The sequence below is a fragment of the Quercus suber genome, unplaced genomic scaffold, assembly GCF_002906115.3.
Source record: "Quercus suber isolate HL8 unplaced genomic scaffold, Cork oak 2.0 scaffold_76, whole genome shotgun sequence".
NCBI lineage: Eukaryota > Viridiplantae > Streptophyta > Magnoliopsida > Fagales > Fagaceae > Quercus > Quercus suber.
Window position 1 is genome coordinate 591201 of NW_027069541.1, and position 22420 is coordinate 613620.

At 34.6% G+C, this 22420-nt stretch overlaps 3 protein-coding genes across 8 annotated transcripts; 1 reads left to right on the forward strand and 2 right to left on the reverse strand.

Moving 5' to 3' along the window:
• The first annotated feature begins 3471 nt into the window (after positions 1 to 3471).
• Positions 3472 to 9866, forward strand: LOC112029961 (protein PIN-LIKES 3). Of its 6 annotated transcripts, none has more exons than XM_065773503.1 (12): positions 3472 to 3660; positions 3750 to 3820; positions 4380 to 4554; positions 4807 to 4886; positions 5013 to 5137; positions 6073 to 6194; positions 6587 to 6838; positions 7550 to 7642; positions 8286 to 8386; positions 8779 to 8831; positions 8936 to 9121; positions 9343 to 9866. In XM_065773503.1, exons 3-12 carry the CDS (start codon positions 4420 to 4422, stop codon positions 9465 to 9467), a joined length of 1272 nt encoding a protein of 423 aa, XP_065629575.1. In that variant the 5' UTR covers positions 3472 to 3660; positions 3750 to 3820; positions 4380 to 4419; the 3' UTR covers positions 9468 to 9866. The 6 variants fall into 6 exon arrangements, with proteins under 6 accessions (XP_065629575.1, XP_065629576.1, XP_023918408.1 ...); XM_065773504.1 differs by having other exon boundaries at positions 4383 to 4554; XM_024062640.2 differs by lacking the exon at positions 3750 to 3820.
• A 406-nt stretch (positions 9867 to 10272) lies between these two features.
• On the reverse strand, positions 10273 to 12404 carry LOC112029960 (cyclin-dependent kinase B2-2). The gene is made up of 8 exons (XM_024062638.2): positions 11968 to 12404; positions 11639 to 11780; positions 11444 to 11505; positions 11229 to 11340; positions 11040 to 11133; positions 10877 to 10946; positions 10642 to 10780; positions 10273 to 10547 (listed from the first exon to the last, which is right to left on the reverse strand). The coding sequence occupies exons 1-8, from the start codon at positions 12198 to 12200 to the stop codon at positions 10455 to 10457; spliced, it is 945 nt and encodes a 314-aa protein (XP_023918406.2). The 5' UTR covers positions 12201 to 12404; the 3' UTR covers positions 10273 to 10454.
• Positions 12405 to 12938: 534 nt separating this feature from the next.
• Positions 12939 to 19483, reverse strand: LOC112029984 (protein FAR1-RELATED SEQUENCE 5). Its single transcript, XM_024062664.2, has 2 exons — positions 16966 to 19483; positions 12939 to 13399 (listed from the first exon to the last, which is right to left on the reverse strand). The coding sequence occupies exons 1-2, from the start codon at positions 19099 to 19101 to the stop codon at positions 13235 to 13237; spliced, it is 2301 nt and encodes a 766-aa protein (XP_023918432.1). The 5' UTR covers positions 19102 to 19483; the 3' UTR covers positions 12939 to 13234.
• Positions 19484 to 22420: the final 2937 nt, after the last annotated feature.

The following is a 22420-nucleotide window of genomic DNA, read 5'->3' on the forward strand; positions in this document are numbered from 1 at the left end:
CAATTTGTGTTCTTCTTTTCCTCTCCTTCTGTCTTTTCATTTATGTTGGTCTTTATCTTTATCATTCTTTTGGCTTTTGGGGTTGCATCTGCAATACGCCAGACAGTGATGGGTCTTTGGTTGGATCATAGATGACACATAAGAGATAGTTTATAAACACAAAAATATTTAAAGAGAAAAATCAGTACAAACTTGTCATATTAGCAATGTCAAAAATATTGTCAAATTTTTTTGTATATGTAGCATTGCTCGCCTTATAATTAAGCAACGTTGAGATTAATGATCCAATATTAATAGTTACGATTAATGATCCAATATTAATAATGAAGGCCATCACAGTTAGCTTAAAAGAATGCTTTCAATCTAAATTATCTAATGAACTGGTTTACTAATCAAATTAGTTTTCATATTTGATAAACTGAGGTATTTAGAGAAATTGCATAAAAAACATAAGTAGTTTATAACATCTCTTTTTTATTTTTGGTGTAAAATGTGGATGGTTTCCTTGTCATATTCTTGTTGAATTAAAGATGAAAGTGCAAAACTTTGCCGGAATATGATGCAACGTTATTTGGTAAATATTTATTGGCTATTATTAGTTGCTAAGAAACCAACCTTAGGATCAAGTGGGGTGGTATCTAAGTTAACACTTTCTCACTTCATAATATAGTATTTGAAATTGAATTTAAGCACGCTGATATGTCTTTTTGATTGTAATGGAAGTGTTTTAGTAATTTTTATTTTTAAGATTGCAACTAAAAATAAAAGTTACGTAATTTCATCATTGATGCACTTGTTATTTCTTTTAGTAAATGATGGTTTCTTTAATTTTCATCACTGTTCTAATAATTAAAGCGACAACTTCAATGTAAAATTCCTCTATAGACATATCCTTGGTGCGGTGGTCACTTTATAAGTATAAATGATTGTGGTATGTGGGGAGCAAGGACTGGAATTCAAGTCTCTAGAGGAAATTTTCATACTCATATACACTTAGATTAGGTTAGAATAAAATTTCTATCTTGTATTAAAAAAAAAAAAAAAGAGTTATAGACATCCATGGTTGATTCTATACTTTGAAAATTGGAATTGGGAATCCAAAAAATACTTGAGTCGTAGACGAATCTTCCAAATACGAGACGCTTTTAATATTAGTTGTTTTCTTACAAATTTGCTACTTTTGATATCATTTAGAATTGGCAATTCCCTACAATCTTCTTCTTCTTCTTCTTCTTCTTTTTTCTTCTTCTCTCTTCTTCTTTTTTTTTTTTTTTCATTTTGAGATATCCCAAAAATATTGTCCATACACTCCAATGTGAAAAGTTTAATAAACAAAATTTTATCTTTTTTATTTGGAAAGTTAATACTTTTTTTTAAAAGAACTATTTTAAATTAAGAAGAATCCTTTTCAAAATGAGTAATTTTTGTTATAACTAAATATATTAAATAGTTTTTTTTTTTTTTTTTTTTTTTTTTTTTTTTTTTTTTTTTTTGTGAAAGCATAGATTTTTTTTTTGGGAATCCAGCAGAAGACGTAGAAGTCTTTGTTAATACACTCCACAATAAAGTGGTAAAAATTGAAATCGAATGGTTATGGAAAAGTTTGATGGTTTACATCGAAACATTATTTACCTAGACAAAACTTAAGCATAGTTCTTTTGGTGTTATATTTTATATTCCTCAATTATATTCTTACTATATTATTGTATTGATTAATAAATCACATGATTAAATTTAATTATTTTTAAGAAAATAACGTTATTTACGCTCAATCTAACATTAATATAACTGAATTTATTTAAAGATAAAAAAAGGTAAGTATATTAGTTTTGTCCAATATATTTCTTCCCCTTTTTAAAAATAAATAAATAAATTCAATAGTTAAGAGTAGAAGATTTGCACCGTGGATGTCACCCTTAGAAATATTGAATAGTGCCAACAAGCTACAAATAAGGACCTTCTCAAAAAACAAAGAAAGAAGAAGCTACAATTAAGGATGGCAATGGGGTAGATCAGGCTAGATCATGGGTGCCTTGTACCTGCCCTACAAGGTAGTTACCGTGTCCCACTTTGCTTCGCGTGTTGAGGCAAATTGCCTTGCCCCATTCCTGCCCCACCACCTTGCAAAACCTCACCCCATTTTAATTTGCCTATCCCCAAACCATTACAATATTTCTTTTAATAAAACCTGTTACGTGCAATGGTATAAATCATACTTGAAATTGCAATTAAATTGATTACATCAAATCAAACAAATTTTTACTAAGGACTCAATAATAAAAATAATAAAAAGTATTTAACAAGATAATATAACAATAAAAATAATAAGTCTTAACGTTTAAACATTTAAATACTTTGTAATACAATAAATCGAAGGAAATATTGTGAAAATTAATAACACGAGCATTTTTGTATATAAATGTGAGCCCAGGCAAGTCAGTCTCTGCCCCGCCTTGGAATGTGGGGCAAAAATCTCAACCCATCCCCACCCATCACCTCTATGAGGTAGAGAAAAAGACCAGGATAGGTTGGATTCAAACAGAGCAAAATTATCATCCCTAGATAAAGGCTTTTGGCCTTCTCAATTATTTTTGAGTCTAATAAATTTGAGGGCATGATATCAATCACAAGCCCTAAGGCCCGTAATTTTTTAAAGATGTGCATTAAAGTTATTCAAGGGTTCCAGCATACTCTCATTATAATAAATGACTATGTTAATAGATGCCCATAGGACAATTGTTAATAAATTATTTTTTACACAATTTTTATAAGAAATATAAAAAACTGTTAACAACATTTACTATTTTATTATTATCCTAATAAAATGTCTCTAAAAATAACTTCCTGAAAATGAAAAAAATAGTAGGCATGGTGTGAGTCGACGGTCGCAAATGGCAACTAGAAAGTAGGCGGTTTCTCTATAATTAATTTGCTCCGCAGAAAACATAAAAAACAAATGCCCATCGTGTTACAAACTTTTTACGCGTCTCTTATTTGTTGTCATTTGTGACATTGTTTGCCATTTATATAATAGACAACACATACACACATATGAGATCATTCATCTACTACTTTCTTTTCGGAGTTCATTTGGGTCTTGGACTTTGCTACTACTTCCTACGAGTTATTAGGTGAGAGAGATAAGTCTTTGTTTTTGTTTATGTGTCAACACGTAATCATTATATATTTTTTATGGTTCAAAAATTAGGAAATATTAACGAATATTCTAAAAGTATTTATTAGTGAATTATTTAAAAAAAAATTTTATAAAAAAAGAGAAAAAAAATTAATATTTTGACAATTTTTTTCACTTCTTATAAAAGTAATATAAAGACTTTCTAAATTAATTTATTAACAGTTGCCTTAAAGACACCCGTCATAACCCAATTAATATCACAATTTTAATCAATATTTTTTTCATTATTTAAAATTGTGAATCAGATAGACATTTAAATACAGCTAGACTCCCCCGGCTTATGTGTCAATGTGTCATATCTGTCTTTTTTTTCTTAAATACATTCATGAAAAGTAAAGTTAAGAAGGCGTAGGAATTGGCTTCATTGAGTTCTTCACACACGTGGGGGTTCATTGCAATTTGCATGGGAGAAAAATAGGGTCGATTGATACAGAGGAAGAGGAGGGTCTATTGACATTTTGAAGGTGTGTTCTGTTCTATTCTGTTCATGGTTTACAGTTTGTGTGTCATATGACAGCAAACTTTTCTGAATCTTTCTTGTTTGGAAATTCAGAAAAAAAGTTTTTTGATTCAGAACGACTTTTGGTGCCAGCTCTTATTAGCTTTGTTCAACCATTCTTTTATGTAAGCTCCTGAAGCTGAACATAGATGGGTTCAGGTTAAATGAATGTATAACATTTAACTTTTTCCATGTCAGTAATCATTTTCTTTTTTTTAACCTTCACACCTGTTTTGGGTGGGAGTTGTTTAATCTTTAACAATAGTTTAATAAATGTTTCACGGCTGTCAAACATACATCATATATGTTCTTAACTTCTTGTGATATACTTGGTGCAAATATACAGTTCTGTTTCATAAAAGCGTGGCAAGAAAATCTTAAGAGAATTCTTTTGTACAGAAAATTTTGAAATAGTCTAAAGAGTGCCAAGTGAATCATGTGATTCACTCATTAACCTGTTCTGTTTTTTATGGCATCTGCTTGTAGGGTTTAATTTTGTAGGATTGGCATTCTGTTTTGTTTCTTATGCCTGTTGTGTTTAAGATTAACAATGCCAACGTTGTGTTATGCCCCATTATCTCTAGCGAATCAATTCAGTTTCTGACAGCATATTTCAGATATAATTTAAACTATCATGCCATTTTTCATAATATTGGCTTTATATATATATATATATATATATAGCAGGTGAAGGTCATTTTCAGAGTTGTGAAGAGATCTCAACATGGGCCTTTTGGAGCTCTTCATCACCGCATCAATTCCAGTGTTGAAAACGCTATTGTTAACCGCACTAGGGTCTTATCTTGCCCTAGAAAGCGTTGATATCTTGGGGGAAGATGCTAGGAAGCATTTAAATACTGTGAGTTGTTGATTTATTCAGTTCATGTTAGTTGTGCTTGTAACATATGGAAGAAATGTTATTAAAAAATTATACATCTGAACATTTAATTTTGATTTTGTTTTGGGATAACAAAAAGGAAAGGTACTTATTTATGTTTTATGTCATTATTTGAGCATTATCAAATCAAGCTGTAGAAATGGTGAGACATACATTCTGATTATCCAATGCACTGCTCAGTTTCTTAGTGTGCTTTTTTTTTTGGTTTAACAGGTAGTATTTTATGTATTCAATCCAGCCCTTGTGTCCACCAACCTTGCTAAAACAATAACGAGCGAGAGCATGCTTAAGTTGTGAGTTACACTCTAATCACTGCATCAATTCATTTAATCAATGCCAAAGCTTTCCCTGGGAAATATTCGACTCCCTTTTAGTATCAGAATTATGGTATTTTGAAGTAAATTTGATTGAATGTGTAGGTGGTTCATGCCAATCAATATCCTCATCACATTTATTATTGGCTCAGTTCTTGGATGGATTCTTGTCATAATTACAAGAGCCCCTCCACACCTGAGAGGCCTTGTAGTGGGTTGTTGTGCTGCAGGTAAACATATATAAAAGATCCTAACTTGTATTCGAAAAGATTGCTTCAACTTCTATGTTAAATAAAACTAAATATGGTTTAGAAAGTACAGCTTAAACGGTTATGTGGGCTCAAATAAAAAGAAAATAAATTATCATTGTCCATCCCATCATCAAATTGATTATTACTTCTGTCATGGATAATTTCTTACAAATTTGTTGTTTCCCCTACTGAATGTCACCTATGTGCTGAAAGATAAAAGGAGAAGACTAAGACCACTAACTGTTTGTTTCACCAGAATTGAGAGTTAATGTTTTCACCATAGCAAAAACTTAATCTATCAGCCTCATTTTTGCTGTAGAAGTGCAACAATATTTTTCACGCAATAAGCTAGAGTGAAGGAAAAATATATTGGCAATTGCTGATGGTGACAATGTAATTATTAAGGATGTCGTTCTGTCACTTGGAGTGTACTAGGACTTTCTTATTAAAGGGAAGGGACTTCAGGAAGCTCTTTGTCCTAACAAAAGTTAGATGTCTTGCTACTGCTATTCAAGCTGCTTTAATAATTTTTTTTTATTATAACTCTAGTTGGCCAATTGTGTATTGGAGAGGGCCATTGGTGCTGACTGTCAAAAACTGGATCACTATAATGGCTTGTGAAGGCTTATGAACTTTACTTACCATTGGCTCATTGCAGAAATGATGGGTTAGTTTGACCAAGGATATTGGGATTGTAACAGCTGCTTACCTTGAAAACAAGCAATAAACAGGATATATTCCTATTTGCATAAATTGTTTCCCAAATTCTTTTCTTTGGTATGAAAAATAGCTGCATTAGCTGCTTCAAGAAAACACTGTATAAAATCTTCAAAAAATGCTCCAATGTTTGTCTGACTAAATATATACCACTTTGTAAATCATTGACAAACATTTTTTTTTCCTTATAAAAACAGGAAATTTGGGGAACATTCTTCTCATTATGATCCCAGCTATTTGTAAAGAAAAAGGAGGACCATTTGGAGCTCCTGATGTCTGTCATACGTATGGAATGGCTTATGTTTCACTTTCAATGGCAGTATGTATCTTTTCATTTGATTCATATATCATTTTGGACTGAAGGTTCTTTTTAATCTTCATGGAATTCAAGGGAGAAGGATTTTAGCTATTCTTGCTTCTTGAAATTACAAGGTGTTTATAAGCACTTTTACTATATAATAACCCTTTAATTCAGTACACTTAGGCCAGCTCTTGGATGGGTTGTGGTTGCTATCTCCTGAGGAAACAATATTTAAATCTGGTTGTGAATAATCATATTTATTATGTACAATTTCTCCTTTGCTTCAAATTTGCTTGTCCTAATGTATGTGTAAATTGTGACTTTGTTTCAGTACATCTTGCCCTGTTTGACTATGACAGACTAATTTCCACATATTTTCTATATTGGAATTTTTTGTTGTGATATTTCAGATAGGAGCCATTTATTTGTGGTCTTACGTGTATAACATAGTTCGGCTATCTTCAAGGAGAATCACCATAGAATCCGGAGGAAAGGACATCTCTAGAGAATCCTCCACCTCAGACCTGGGGAGTTGCACGGAGCCACTACTTTCTTCCACCAAGGAATACTCGATATGTGAGGTCCCCAAGGAGTACTCGATAACTGAGGACCATGAAGAGCAACATTCACTGCCCTGCGCTAGAACTGTAACGAAATCTGAGGTTGCTCCAGCATCATATTTATGATGAATTCTGTGCTTTCTCTGTGAAATACTTCTTATATTATCTTCTAGTGGGGTGTTATATATGACTTTTCTTTGCCATTATTTCATTTTCACTGCAAAGCTCGCCAAAACTGTTTCAGAACCTAATTTAAGGAATTCTTGTGTAAAACCGTGAGAGAGGCATGAAAGGGTATATCCCTTCACTACTACAGTTTCAGAACCTAATTTTGATTTGGATTTTTTTAATCTCACTGAAGTAATTCTAAATAAAGATTTACCTGGTAATGACTATTTACAGGTGGATTTCTTTTTCTATTTTTGTTTTAATGACTAGAGAGCTTTACTTCTATTTAGTTATATAATGCAGAAACATGTCTATTTCTTTTCTCTTTTGGTAAGTGTTTTCTGGTATTGACAGTGTCAATTGTATAATTAGATCACCTGACTCAGTCAGGAAGCCATGTTGGCAGCCTATGATGAGATCGACTTTTTTCTAAGAAAAGTTTCGTCATAACAATGATTTTCTTTTATAACTTTATCCCCAAGTAGTTGACATATAAATTTGTCTATATGATTTTGTTATTTGATTCGTTGTGGTAGATCTAGTAAATACTTCACACTGCCTGTGATTTGATAAAACTATGCTATCATATTTATTCCTCTTCAGTGAAAGCAGCATTCTGAAATCTCAATATTTATTCCATTGCAGGTTGCAATTGCAGATAAAATAAAGCAAAAGTTAACAGAGCTGTTTAAAAAGATTAATCTGAAGATAATATTTGCACCTTCAACAACCGGAGCGGTATGACCTTTTAGCTTATTGTTGTCATCTCATCGCTTTTGATGTATGTTTTAGCACTCTTTGATTAGGTAGGTATAGTCCTAATGAACCTGTCATGATATTGACTAAATTTTATATGAAGACAATATTTTCCCCTTCAACCACAGGAGTGGTATGATCTCAACTTATCATCGTCATTTCATTCCTCTTGATGTACTTTTAGCACCATTTCATTAGGGTAGGTCCAGTCCTAAATGAGCCTGTCACAATCAAATCTAACTTTATCCTCCTTGGAGGATGTCCCTTGCATTTTTACACAAGAATGAGTTGTACAACTTGGTGAAGGAGATCTATTATGGTTCTTGCTTCTTATAGAATAAAATTTCAATTTTTTAGAGAAACAAGCCATGTGCAACATGCTAGTTCAAACTGAATGTATTTGAGTTTGGAATTAGAACCAGGATCATGTCTGAAGCCACCTTCCCCCTAAATTGAACAAGAAAACAGGACTCCATTCTTAAGTGCCCAAGCCTGTCCATCCTGGCCATGACTTCTTTATGATTTGGCTAGTGTTGATTGGTTTTCTTGCTATGGTGGCTTCTGAATATTTGCTTTTGATAATTTATTGATATGTTGACTAACCTCATGCACTTTTCTTGTGTAGATTGTTGGGTTCACGATTGGACTCATCCCTGAGATCCGAAAGTTATTGATTGGTGAAGTTGCTCCTCTTCGTGTGATCCAAGACTCTGCTTCCTTGTTGGGGTATAAGACTTAAGAAAAAAAATCTATTAAACTCTAAATAAATTGGTCATGATTTTGTTTTGGGATGCAGGATAATAGATAACCACTAATGTCGGTAGATTGAATGGTCTTCATCTATTTGTAGAACGTAGTACATATCATTTATATAATGTGCACTCTCAAATCTCAATCCTCAAATATAATGATGTTATTTGTCATTTTGAAAGTTCTTGCTACACTAAGTCGCTAACTCTATGGCCTACACAAACTATTTGCATCATATCACACATTAACTTGGATTTTCTCTACAATTAATTGGCTCAATGTATTTACATAGTTACTTTCTGTAATGAGAAATTTTTTGATATTACTTCTCCCTTTTGCTAAGCTTCTGAATTAATCTATAACTGCAGTGATGGAGCCATCCCAGCTCTCACTCTAATAGTAGGTGGAAATCTTCTCAGAGGTAATACTAATAACTGATATGAAGATTAGTGTAACTTTTGTTGGAACTTTGTTCTCATTGACAATAGTAAAGTTGTAATTGATATAGGTTTATTTTTTCTTCAGGTTTGCATGGGTCAGGAATTAGTAAATCCCTCATCTTTGGCATTGTAGTTGTTCGTTATATAGCCCTGCCTCTGACAGGGATTCTCGTCATTAGAGGTGCACATCGAATTGGTTTGGTGCATTCTGATCCATTGTATCAGTTTGTTCTTCTGCTCCAATATGCAGTCCCTCCTGCTATGAACATAGGTACTAATATCTCCATATTCGGATAGAGCAATTTCACAACAATTTTACAGTTTTACCACTGTTTTTTGTTTTTTTGGGACTTAAAAGTAGAGAATCCACCATTACATATTAAAAATGACACAATCTGTTAAAAGCTTAGTTGGAAATGGAATTTTCCAAAATCATTCAGTTGACTGGCTGCTTTGTTCCCATATTTGATTTTTGACATCCTTGAATGGCAGGAGTTATCACTCAATTGTTTGGAACTGGAGAGAGTGAATGTTCTGTAATCCTGCTGTGGACTTATTCCTTGGCTTCAGTGTCACTTACTGTTTGGTCAACCTTCTTCATGTGGCTTGTGTCTTGAAGTCTCACAGCTTTCATTAAAATGACTTCCACATCCAGGAATTGCAGATTTACAGCAGATTTTAAATTCAGAGAGACAGCTGCGTGTAGCTTTTACGGCAGATTTTAAATTCAGAGAGACAGCTGCGTGTAGCTCAAAGCAGATTTGAGCTACACAAAATTTTGAAAGTTTTGTGTTACTAGTATTTGATATTCGCATTCAATTAATGTATTTTGAGTATAGAAGAAAAAAAAGTCAAGAGAAAGTTAAGTATAGCCCGCTGTTATACTTAAGAAAGTTCACAGTTATTATCATTAAAAAGAAAAGCAAACTTGTGTACCATCTGTGTGATTTAGGTGATTTAACATCTATATCTGCTCAGTAGGTGATTTCAACTTAATATTTTTAATCTTTTAGTCACATTGTGTATCATGTCAGATTTCTTGATTAAATTACGCAACTAATTTCTTACAAAAAGCAACCCCCCCCAAAGATAATATTGACTACATTATCAATTTAGCTTTTAGCTGTACAAAATTTATTTAACAAATTGTCTTCCTTCCACTTAGATAAAATAAAAGCCATTATATTAGTTTGCACAAAGTTTTTTTTGTCTTTCAGAAATTCCAAATCAACTGTCAATATGAATAGAACTTGCAATAAAATAATTAACTACTTGCTTTACCATCAAAATTCACAACACCACAACCAAGCCTTAATCCCAAAAATTTTAGGATCGATTATGGATCCTCAACAAACATCAAACTTGTTTGGGTTATGACTGTAATCTGAACAGTAAATAACTGTAATTTGAAGGACTAATATATAAGCAAACCATATTTTCATTAGAATTGCATAAGCAAGGTTGAGCAATTGTCTAGAACAGATTCATCGTGCTACTGCTACAAACACAATTAACATGACTTGAAGTATGCTTGAGGGAAGCAGATACAATTTGCTACAGAACTTCTTGTAACAAGCCAAAATAAGATTTCTCATCCACATAGTTCAGAGAGAGTCCTTGTTCAGATCATCAAAGTAAGGATGTTCCATAGCTTTCTTTGCTGAGATCCGCTTTGAGGGCTCATACTGCAACATTTGCTGCAAAACACAAGTGTCAAGCGAGTGTCAATCATCATATAAAAATAAACATTTTAAATTTAAGCCAACGCCAAATTATGAGCAACCAACTTACTGCTAGCAGATCCAGTCCATCCTTATCCAAGTTAGGCACAGATGTTGACAGATTTTGAGGGCTCCATTGGGGGTACTCATGCCAATTCATTAGTTTGCTGACCCCAGGCCACACTTCTTCATTTGGAGTACCTAGTAACCTGCATTAGAAACCAGAAAAAAGAAAAATTGTGAGGACACATCATATAGAAACCAGGGAGGCCATTAGAAATGAATTGTTGTTGTCTTTACTGAACCTGAATATATGAAGGAGCTGTTGCAGTTCAGAATCTCCTGGGAAGAGTGCTTGCTTTGTGACAAGTTCAGCTACAATTCGGACAAAATATATTAATTAATCACACATTAAGCAAATGTAATATAATTTGGTAATCAACAAATTCATGGAGTAGGGATGTGTACCAAATATACAAGCAACAGACCACATATCTACAGCAGTAGAGTAATGGGTCGAACCCAGAAGGACCTCAGGAGCTCTATACCACAGAGTCAATATCTAGGAACAGCCATGACATGAAAGTTTGATTAATTACTTGTTAATCAAGCATAAAGAACAAACATATAAATAAGCATGATTTGTCGCATTTTTACCTCATGGGTATACTTCTTGATTGGCACAGTAAATGCCCGAGCTAGTCCAAGATCTGCTATCTTAAGCATCATCGTCTTTCGGTCCATCAACAGATTGTGGGGTTTCAGATCCCTGATCATCACAAAAACACAGTTAATTCCAATTAATTACCCAAACAAAATAAACCCTATTTGAGATTGAATTGTTTCAGATGAAATTGAAGGAAAATAATTACCTGTGTAAGATTCCATGACCATGGCAAAAGGCAACACCCTTGCAGAGTTGGAACATTAAACACTGCATTGAAAAAACAAAATTCCCAAACATTTTCATTTTGTAAATAGAATAATTAAGATCACAGACTTCGATAGAAAAACAACTATGAACAATCACAAAAGAGTTTGCAAATGTAAAATTAAGAATAATTAACCTTAACAGTATTAGCAGGAATGTCCTCTCCAGATTGACGGAAACTCCGAATGAATTTCTTGAGATCAGTGTCCATATACTCAAACACCAAGTACAGTACTGTCTTCCCTTCTTTATTCTGACCTTGTTTCACATCCATCAACCTTTTTCATCACCAAAATTAAAAATTTAAAAACACAATCTTTTTCAATCTTTAACAAAATTGAAGGATCTAAAAATCTAAAAAAAAAAACCTAGAAATCTGACAAGAAAGAAAAGAAATTCAAGAAACCAAGAATCCAAACCAAAAAAACCCTAGAATTTGAAAATTGGGAAAGAGGAAATTGGAACCTGACGACATGGGGATCGCGAGAGAGCATGCGGAGAATGGAGACCTCGCGAAGAGTGGTGGGAGGGACGCCTTCTTCGTCCTCGTGGAGGCGAGTTTTCTTGAGGGCTACGATTCTGCCAGTGGCTCTCTCTCTCGCTCTGTACACCTTCCCGTACGTCCCTTCTCCTACTTTCTCTAGCTTCTCGAACGCCTCCATTGCCGACACCGCACGAGTCACACCAGCTTTCTCCATTTCCTTTCTCTTCTCTTCTCTTCTCTTCTCTTCTTTTCTTTCTCTCTCCAACGCTCTCTCTGTCTTTGTTTTTTTCAAAATGTAAATGTACGTACAGGGGGCTTAAAGTGAGGGATTTCGATATTTATAACGGTTTGGGGGAAAAAAGTAGGGTTCGGTGTAGGGGCGTGGCGTGGAGAATGGAGTGGGAGTTCTGATCGTTGCGCAACGGATACTTTTTTTTGAATTTCAAAATGAAAATTTGTCCAGATCAGATCACTACTCGTATTTTCTACTATATACTAATATATTAAGCTTTTATGGGCTTCTGCTCGTTTTTTAATTGGTCGGGTACAAGACGGACGGCCCATCATTTTTTTTTTATGGGAACGGCCCATCATTATTAATACTGAAAACAAATCACAAATGGAGTACTTTCTAGCCCATGAAAAAAAAAAACTACCTTATTTATTAATTATATATAATAAAATAAAAAATTCACTACAGTGCACTCACTTTTTTCTCTCCTTTTGTCCCCAGTCCCTCCATTGAAATGCGCCATTATTATACAATCGGACTTGAAATTTTTTATACCCGAAAGCTTGGCTGCAAGTGCACACCTTTTCCAGCAATAACGCCAATACCTATTCCAGATATCGAAAAATTGTTTGGTATTCTACCTCTAAGTTAATGAACTCCACCTGAATTCCTCATTTGTTAGAGCATCACCAAAATTACCAGAACAAAGGAACTGATCACTAAATTATAAAAGCGCATCAAAGTTTATTCGACTTTCACCACCACCCACTACAGAAACTATTCTATGGTCACATCCAAATAGAAGTCCACATAGTTTATGACTATCCTAAACTAGGGGGAAAAAATTTATATCCTCTTTTTAGTTACTAAACAAATATGTTAACAATGAGCACTAAGCGCGTGCACCCTTCCTAGATGTATTTTACAGTCTTCTACGACAGCTTTTCAGTTGCTACATGTATTTTACATGAAAGATGATGGAAATGGCGCCACAAGCCCATCACCAACCAGAAAAGTTAACTTCTTAGATTGAGCCTCACATTCTGAACCTTAACTGATATCTTTAACTTCTGTTCTTCCAAGTTTTTCAAAACAGCTGACAGTTTTGCTCGATATGCTTCACATTGCTGACTTGCATTCTCCAACTCAGCAGTCAATGCCTGAATTTCCTTGTCCTGATCCTACAAAAGGGAAACAAAAAGACTATAAATTAATTTACATTGAGACACAGGTGCACATATAAGAAACAAATTAAATGCATAAAAGAACCAGAATGAAGAAAGCCACTTTTTGCACACAAACAGCTCCAAAATACAAATTATTGAAGAGGTATAATACGAGTTGATTTTTGAAGATTCAGTGTGTATGTTTATTGGACAATCTTCTAGACTCCTGTTCGTTAGCTGAGACTCAGCCAACAGACTACGCCTTTTTTTTTGGTTCACCTTTTTGTTTTATATTGATAAGTTCATTTGAGTTTGAAAATTGAGGTTTGAGCATCTTATTTGACAGTTGAATGAACTCGATCAGTTCTACAAGTCCCATACCAATGAAGTCAAATCCTCACGATAAGCACATTTATTATATAAATAACAAGAGATTTTATACCAGAGTTGGTCTTTTCAACAGAGATATAAATGAATAGCAACAGTAAGAGAACAGGAAAAGAAAATAAAAACCAGTAGCCATGAGTTCAAAGCTGTTCAGACTATGATAGACTTGAAACAGAATATCCAATATCTTCATTATCATCATACTTACTTCCCCTGGTACTAGGCTATCTCCAATGCATGCAAATTATGCCAAAGCTCTGGAAAATTTGCAAGCTGTAAAACTTACTATATTCTTGACTACGGATAAAAAAATAGATAACAACAGCACAGAAGAGAAAACGAACTTAAGATAAGAACAGAAGGTTTAAGGAATCTTGAATATATAGAAGTCAGAGCTCAAGATTTTTTTTTATTGGTCTTGCATATGGTGATTAGAACCAGCAATGGTTGTATTTTTCACAGACTATATTACCTAAAACGGCATTACTAGATTACATTTCCTACAATAACAATGGTCTGGTAGCAGAGTGGTACTTCTTGGAAACGTGGAGTTCTGAGGATCAACCCACTGTGGGTGAGATTTACGCAATTTCTATCAACCAGATTTGACCATCAACCTTAATATATTCATTCATCCATCCCAATAAAGAGGGAAAAGACAGACAAAAATGGAGAGATGGGAACAAAAAGAAACCATTCCTTTGTCTGCAATTACAGAAGTTTGAAACGTAACAAGCAATGGAGGGATGATAACAGGGCTGGTTTCCTACCTGCCCCTGCCCCACTCCTGCTTCAAGGAAGTTTTTTTTTTTTTTTCCCCGCTTCCTGCCCTGTCCTAGCGGGCACCCACCACGCCCTGCCTCACTTAATTTTTTTTACACAGTTTATTAAAATTTCATTTAAACTCTATCATACATTAAATTAAAAAACATAAAACATTTATTTATAAAAAAAAAAAAAAAAAACACACACATTCTAACTTTACAAAACCTTCTTAAAGCAAAACAATTCAAGTATTAAAAAACACAAAAACGATTAAAACATAACAATTCAACAATTAAAAAACATAAACAATTTAAATCTTAAAACAAAAAAATATAAATACAATAATACAATGCCAAAAGACAACATAAATTTAAAGTTTGATGGCTAAATGCACATATATATGCCTTATAAAAAACCTGTATAAAAAATACTTTTTAATTGTTGAAATATAAATGGGGTAGGTACAGGAGAAAAAATTAACTCTCGTCCCCACCCCATTTGCTATGCAGGGTAGGGTGGGGTGAGGCGGGTGGGTACCTGCAGGGGCAGGTTTAAATTTCTATTCCTTTATTCACTCTAAATACCAAGGCTACTCCATGAATATGCTGTAGATAAAATCAGCACTTGAATCAAACAACTATCTATATAATCTTTCACACTGAACTGACCAACAGTCGAACATCTTCCAAGTAAATTCCACACCAATATCACATCTAAATTTAACTGAACATGCATACTTCTCAAAAGTACTCAAACCACACTTCCAACTCCAAAATGACCTAATCCACTCCTCATTGACAGGAACATGTTCAATACCATAGTGTATATCAAGTAATCTTGTTAATTTCTCTCTCATAGGTTATTTAAAACATTGATACTTTATAATGATTGACAGCATATATCTCACAAGAACCTATTCAATAATGCCGCAAGTTTTGGTGAGCTGTGTCTTTGAAGTGTGAAGGATAAAGTAAAGTCAGGTCCAAATCAGACCCACCTGGAGAAGAAAACCTTTCAGCAAATAAATTTTCACCTAAGAGTAAATTTTGTAGCATAACATACAGCCAAGGATTCCTTCTTTCATATGAATTAAGTGTTACAGGTAAAGAGTAAAAAGATAATACCAGAAGGAATGCATTATCCATGAACGGCACATCTTCTATCATTGTTAAGCAACAATGTCAAGAAGAAAGAAAAGTTTTTTCCTATGCTGGGGTTGCTTATCTGCTGTTATGCTAATAATAGGCAGAAGCAAAGCTTCAAAAGAAAACTCAAACAGATACATAGAGTAAGATGTATCTAGAGTTCAAAGAATACAAAATTTCTTGATTGCCTGCTGCTGATCCTATTATAGAAATAGCCGATTTTCTTGATGCAGTTTTTTTCTAACCTCATAATCTAACTTTTAGTCAAGAGACTACATTCAGATATTCATTAGAATATGTGACAGCTTAGAATATTGCTCCCTATAACTTTAGTTTTAGTTTGTCCTCACTTTTATGTTTGTTTGTAGCCATTCCAGTTTCATCAACCCACATAAAGACATCTACAGACCTTCAATAGACAACAGATACAAACGCTGAAGTTCTTGAAAGATAAGTAGAGAACAAAGTACCCTTACAAATAATAATACAGTTCAGTATTAGGACTTTCTAACCTCATAATATAACTTTTAGTCAGAAGATAACATTCAGATATTCAGTAGAATATGTGACAACTTAGAATACTGCTCTCTATAACCTTTTCCTTTATTATTATTATTATTATTATTATTATTATTATTATTTATTTTTATGACGAGGAACCCCCTCAAGGTATGAGGCAGTGGGACCACCCCTGAGGGGCAAACCCCGAATGTCTACACACTGCCACTGGGCAGGCATCGGGTAAATTGCAAAATACCTCAGTTAGACTTAGGAGTTGAACCAGAGATTTCTAGGTTTACAGTTAGTCCAGGCACTGTCCCTTACTGCTGAGGCACCCCGGGTGGGGGAATTTTTTTATAACTTTAGTTTTATTTTGTTTCACCTTTAAACCTATAAAAAAAAGTTTGTCTCATCTTTAAACCCACAAGATCCATGCAATGGACACACAATTTTATGTGTGTTTGTAGCTGTTCTGGTTTCATCAGTCTACAGACCTTGAATAAACAATAGACACAAATGCTGAAGTTCTTGAAAGATAAGCAGAGAATAAACTCCCCTTACAAATAATAATACAGTTCAGTATTAGGACATATCCAAGGTTCTTGCTAATAAAGCAGCGTTTTTATCTAGCAATAATCAGCTCTTATTCCTGTGGAAGAGGAAGATTACTGAAGAAAAGACTCTGTGAATTAAGTAGAGCATGTTTACTAGGGGGGGAAATCAGAAGATGATATGGTGCAGAGGCCATGAAGGGAGGATATCTTTTATGAGAAAAGAACATACCAAGGAGTAAGACTGAAGCTGTGGACTCCCATTATCCAGTGCACTCTGATGAACCCCAGAACCATGCTTCTTGGCCGCAGCAACCTTCTTTGCAGCCTCTTGAAGAGCAGTCATCGCCACATTATAAATAGGCACAGATTCAGCCCCTTCTTCTACATATTTGATAGCTTCTTGTCGTAGATTGTCATAACGAGCAGCAGATGACTCTTGGGAATCACTAGGCAATCCAAGAGTGCACTGATCCAACAAAACCCCACTTTTTGCATTTCTTGTCCACCGTTTCAAGATATAATGAGGTGGAAGTGTCAAAACATTGGTTACTCTAAATACTGCTAATATGTGCCTACATATAATACCTGCAAATTCAAACATTTGACAGCTACAACTGGCTTTCTTTTCAAAAATGTTGAACCTAACAAAGTGCGTTTTGTGGTCTTCCCCAAATTTTGCTACCCGGTACATAGTTTCTGATCCTGTATCATCAATTATAGTTGCAGGATAAGCAAGAGTTTCAACCAATTCTTCTTGGAATATCATAAATATTTTCCTTGTGTAAAGATTTGCTGCTTGTTTTTCCATGGGAGATGGTGTTTTTAGAACTGGTAAAGTATTAATTGTATCATAATCTGCCTTTACTTCTTTTTCATACCGACTAGCAATTGCCTTTTCATACTGCTTAATCAGCACCTGAACATTAGTTGATGCATTTATATAGCCATCAAAGTATGAGTTTATGTTATCACTTCCTTGATTAATTGACATCTCCCCAAAGAATGTGTCCCGTAGATATACTGGGACCCATCGGTGGCGAGCATTATACATTGACTGAAGCCATTCATTATCCCCAAGATCATATCTTTGAAGTAGGGACTCCCAACATGACTCGAACTCATCGATTGTCTCTGTCACATTGATGCACTTCTGGAACTCCGCTTCAAAATTAGGACGTGCGTGATACACATCAGACAATTTCTCTTGAGCTTCCCTAAACACATTCCATTTACAAAATCGGTGACAGGTTTCAGGAAACACTTGCACAACTGCTGCCCGTATGATCCGGTCTTGGTCTGTCGTGATTGAGATGGGATAGCGACCAGACATTGCAGCTAGCCAAGTTTGGAATAGCCAAACAAACGAGGACTCTGACTCATTAAGGAGTAATGCACACCCAAACAATACAGGCTGTCCATGATGGTTCCACCCTGTAAATGGAGCAAAAGGAACTCGGTAACGATTAGTTCTATATGTTGTATCAAATGTAACAGTGTCTCCAAAGTAATTATAATTCATTCTTGAATTTGGGTCAGCCCAGAAAATGTTTCCTGTTAAATTTTCAAAATCACCCTGGACTGCACAAAAGAAATCAGGATCCTCAGCCTGCATCTGCTTCAAATAGTCAAAAACAATCTGACCCCCACTCCCTAGACTCCTTTGCCTGCTACTACTCATATAATTCTGGCAATCGACTTTAGTAAAACCAACATTGTTAATTCCACCGGATTCTTTGATCAACACAGACATCACCCCACTAGGGCCCATCCCAGCCGCTTGAAGAGTATCAATCAGGCTCCGAGCAGGGCCTGATACATGCCTATGTGACCGGAGGCAATGCACCTTATCGGGGGGCACAAGCTCGTGATTATGTTCCTTCACTAGTTTTGACACAGCCCATTTCCCAGAACTCTGCTTCTTCACAGTCATCTGCGCTTTACACCCAACTCTAGTAATCGTCCGCTGTCTCTTAGACCTATTTTCACCTCCCTCGCGACGAAACCCTTCACGGGAACACACAATTTGACGGCATATGATGGAGCCATCACGGCGTGAACGCTGGTACACACTGACCCGGGTACTAAAACCAATACGCCGGGCATACGAGTTATAGAAAATACGTGCAGCCTGTTCGGAATCAAATTCCATACCCTCATAAGGTTCAAGATTGGGTTCTTCCCCATTGTGGGTCAAGAACACATTAGACGTACTAGAATTAGAACCCTCAAATGACTCATCATTGTAATCTCTTTCATAGTCATCATCATGGTTTTCTAAGTCTAGTGTGGCAGTGTCATCTTCCATAGAACCACTAGCGTCAAATTCCATAACCTCATTTTCAATGTTCAGTGGTTCAAAATCCATAACTGGGTTAACAAGTTTCTAACTTTTCCATTAAATTATCACCTTTTTATAGCAATAAATAGTGTGGGTGCTGGAAAGTAAGAGAGAGAGAGAGAGAGAGAGAGAGAGAGCTAACTGACCGGGAGATCAGAAGTGAATAGAGAGCCCAAAGTTGCAGATTATCGACACCAGGAAGAGAGAGATTGATTGTACAAAATGGGTTTTTGGTGAGAGAGAGAGAGAGAGTGGTAGCTCTGGTTTGTTCAGTTGAGGAGGGAAATTGGGGTGTTGAGGGTTTTCAGTTTGGGGAAAAAGTTTTGGGTGTGAGAGAAAGATATCAAACTTTGTTGTTCCATAGGACCAGTACTGATCTCCTGCCACACAACACAGCTTTCTTTTTTGTTACACACACTGACACGAGTACACTACAAGTCTTAAAGTCTGTCTTGAGATCAAAAGGAATTGCACCATGCAATTACACCACTTTTTTCATAAATTTTTTTACATTTTTAACTTTTAATTTTAATTTTTTACATCTTTTTAATATTTTCTTTGTGGGGTTAGGATTTGTGACCCAATCTCAAAACAATGAATTTTTAAAGAATGGGTGAAAGAGCTAGATTGACTATGAAATTGACAACAGTTAATTACAACCTACACGTATAAACCAACATGAAGTTACTCATAAAAAATGGAATGACTTGGTTTCCGAAGAGGCATATCATTGATCATATAGCGGTTACAATTCTTAAAACTACAGTAAGGTTTTCTTTTTCTTTTCTCTTCCTTTTTTTTTTTTTCCTCTCCCTTTTTTCTCAGGAGCCTCCTTCCTTTATATATCATCCCTTCTCCTCATCTCCATCGTCTACTTGTACCTCATCCGTGAGCCTACTTGAGTATATGTCATGTCAAGTATCTCCTTTAGCTCTGTGTGAGTGGCAGTAGGTGAGGTTACACTGTTCAGGGGTCTTCTCCACATAAATGCGGCTAGAAAAGTTGCTGCAGAGCTTTAAATACGGTGGTAGCAGCTTTCTCTTTAGATATTTCTTCATCCTTATCGTCTCCAAGTATACTTAGAGCTTATCTTGATCAGGAGGAGTCCTCTGAAAATCATTTTAACTTTTTATATGTTCAATTGATCCATACTATTCGCGTCAGAGGAATATAATCTCTTCAAACAAAAGGCGACCTCTTCGGATTGTAATCACTTTTCTTTCTGGGGGTCCCTCTTCCAGATGGGCCTTGCCCTTATCTCTCATTCTCTTCGGACGTACAGTAATCCTCACATGGGGCTCTAGGCCCACTACATTAGACTGGACATTTCCCCCCACATTTTTATTTAATAGTTGAGAATGAAAATTACTTTTTGTAACTTTTAATCTCCACCTTTCAATACTATTGCATCATGTGCAATACTACTGCGAGAAATATTTAGTATTAAAAGCGTATCAAAATTCAATACCTTACTAATAAAGGAAAGACATATGTTAGTAAATAATTATTTTTATACACATGTTTCTTATTTATTGAGTTTTGATATAAATGATGTGATTTTATTTAATACAAATACTTTTTCTTAAGCTACTGCCTCTCTCTCAATTTTTTTTTTAATTATAAAAATGAAAAGAAAAAAGGACTACCTGATGTAGCCATTGTCTCATTTCTTCCGACTTACTTAAATTCTACTCATGATTCGTGTGGGATCATTAGTGCAATAGTGAGATTTGTTTTACTTTGGAGAGGCTGGTGAAATTGATTAGGGTAATTTCTATTTTTTGCATGGAGAACGGGGGAAGAAATACATGGAATAAGACTTATAGCTACTTTGAGTAGGCTATTTTCAGCTAATCTAACATTTGGAACACAATATGGATATATTAATGCAGATAGAATAATATATATACAAGTGAGTAAACTTTATTTTTATTAAGTATTTGAATTTTAACCTTAACACCTTCCTTAAAAATACAAAGAGATGCAAGTTCAGATACAAAACTCTTAGTAAAAATGCATAAAATATTTTTATTTATTTGCCATTGTGTAAATCTCAAAAACTTACATAAGCAATAGAAAAGTCTTAACTAAATTACAAAGTTATGGATTTTAAAACTATTTAAGTTTTAGAAAATGATATTAATGTTATTAAAACTGATTTTTTTTTTTTTGGTTTAAGCATAAATAAGAGGATTCAACCTCATAATTAAAAATAAAGCGATGGACACAATTGATCATAAGAGCATCTCCAACAATTTAGCCAAATTTTCACACTATTTAAAAAGCAAATAGTTTTACTTTCCTACTTTTTCAAATACATTTTTCAACCAACTCTATATTCATTATCTATCAAATTTAAATATTAATTTTTCATTATTCTTTAATCTTTCTTTATTCTTTATTCATAATGTGCACAAAAAAAGAGAGAGTGGTTGAATATTTTAATTAGTGGAGAGAGGGGACTGAATATTTTAGTCATAAAAATTCATTTGGAGAGCAAAAGTAACTCTCCATGTGGGGAGAGTACTGTAGCTATTCTATTTTATTTTTTACAATTTGGAGAGGTTGTTGGAGCTAATTTTTGTGGGTTTGCTTTCCGAACATGACTTTAAAGAGCCTATTGGAAATCTTTGAGACCACTAACCTCCATTAAAAATTATACCTGGTAATGACAATTAACAAGGGTATTACTATTATCCGTTAAAAATTATACTTGGTAATGACAATTAACAAGAGTTTTACCAACTTAATAATCTCTACCAACTTGGGGGAAGGGCAAAGGACAATTTCCCCAGACACCAGTTTCTCTGGGTTCCCAAGTGTTGACTAGTTTAAATTTTTCTTCTTCCATAGTTAGAGCCCCTTGATTACACTTTGGAATGGGTGGAGACCTATCCAATTATTAAACCAGAAGTTAATGGATTTTTCATGATTCAGCCAGCCACTTTATCACATAGCATTAGTATTGCACAAACTAGTCCAAACAATGGATTTTCTCCTTATTTTGGTATTTGCGTTTGAGAGGAATCACCCACTTATCCTCCGATCCAATTCGTAGTGCCTAATTGCTCTTCGATGAAGAGCTAGGTTCCATAATGCTTTTCCTAGTTCTAATACCCCTTGCTTTTAGGTCTAGTAACAGTGTCCCAATTGACAATGTTTTACCTTTCTTTTCCTTGCTATCGTCCTAAAGGAAACCTCTATTATGCTTGTCCATTAACATGCATACTCTACTTGGTAGTTGGCCAGATTGCATTAAGTGTGTGGGAATAGTTGTCATTACCGAATTTGCAAGATCGAGTCACCCTGCCATCGAGAGCTTATCCTCTCATCAGTGATGATTGGA

Excerpts from the sequence above, each read along its gene's own strand:
- LOC112029961 (XM_065773503.1), top strand. The coding sequence starts at position 4,420 with ATGGGCCTTTTGGAGCTCTTCATCACCGCATCAATTCCAGTGTTGAAA. Across the intron at positions 4,555-4,806 it reads CTAGGAAGCATTTAAATACT|GTAGTATTTTATGTATTCAA; the intron begins GTGAGTTGTTGA and ends TTGGTTTAACAG. Across the intron at positions 6,195-6,586 it reads ATGTTTCACTTTCAATGGCA|ATAGGAGCCATTTATTTGTG; the intron begins GTATGTATCTTT and ends GTGATATTTCAG.
- LOC112029960 (XM_024062638.2), bottom strand. The coding sequence starts at position 12,200 with ATGGAGAAAGCTGGTGTGACTCGTGCGGTGTCGGCAATGGAGGCGTTC. Across the intron at positions 11,134-11,228 it reads TCAAGAAGTATACCCATGAG|ATATTGACTCTGTGGTATAG; the intron begins GTAAAAATGCGA and ends GGCTGTTCCTAG. Across the intron at positions 10,548-10,641 it reads ATGGACTGGATCTGCTAGCA|CAAATGTTGCAGTATGAGCC; the intron begins GTAAGTTGGTTG and ends TGTGTTTTGCAG.
- LOC112029984 (XM_024062664.2), bottom strand. The coding sequence starts at position 19,101 with ATGGATTTTGAACCACTGAACATTGAAAATGAGGTTATGGAATTTGAC. Across the intron at positions 13,400-16,965 it reads AGCTTCAGTCTTACTCCTTG|GATCAGGACAAGGAAATTCA; the intron begins GTATGTTCTTTT and ends TCCCTTTTGTAG.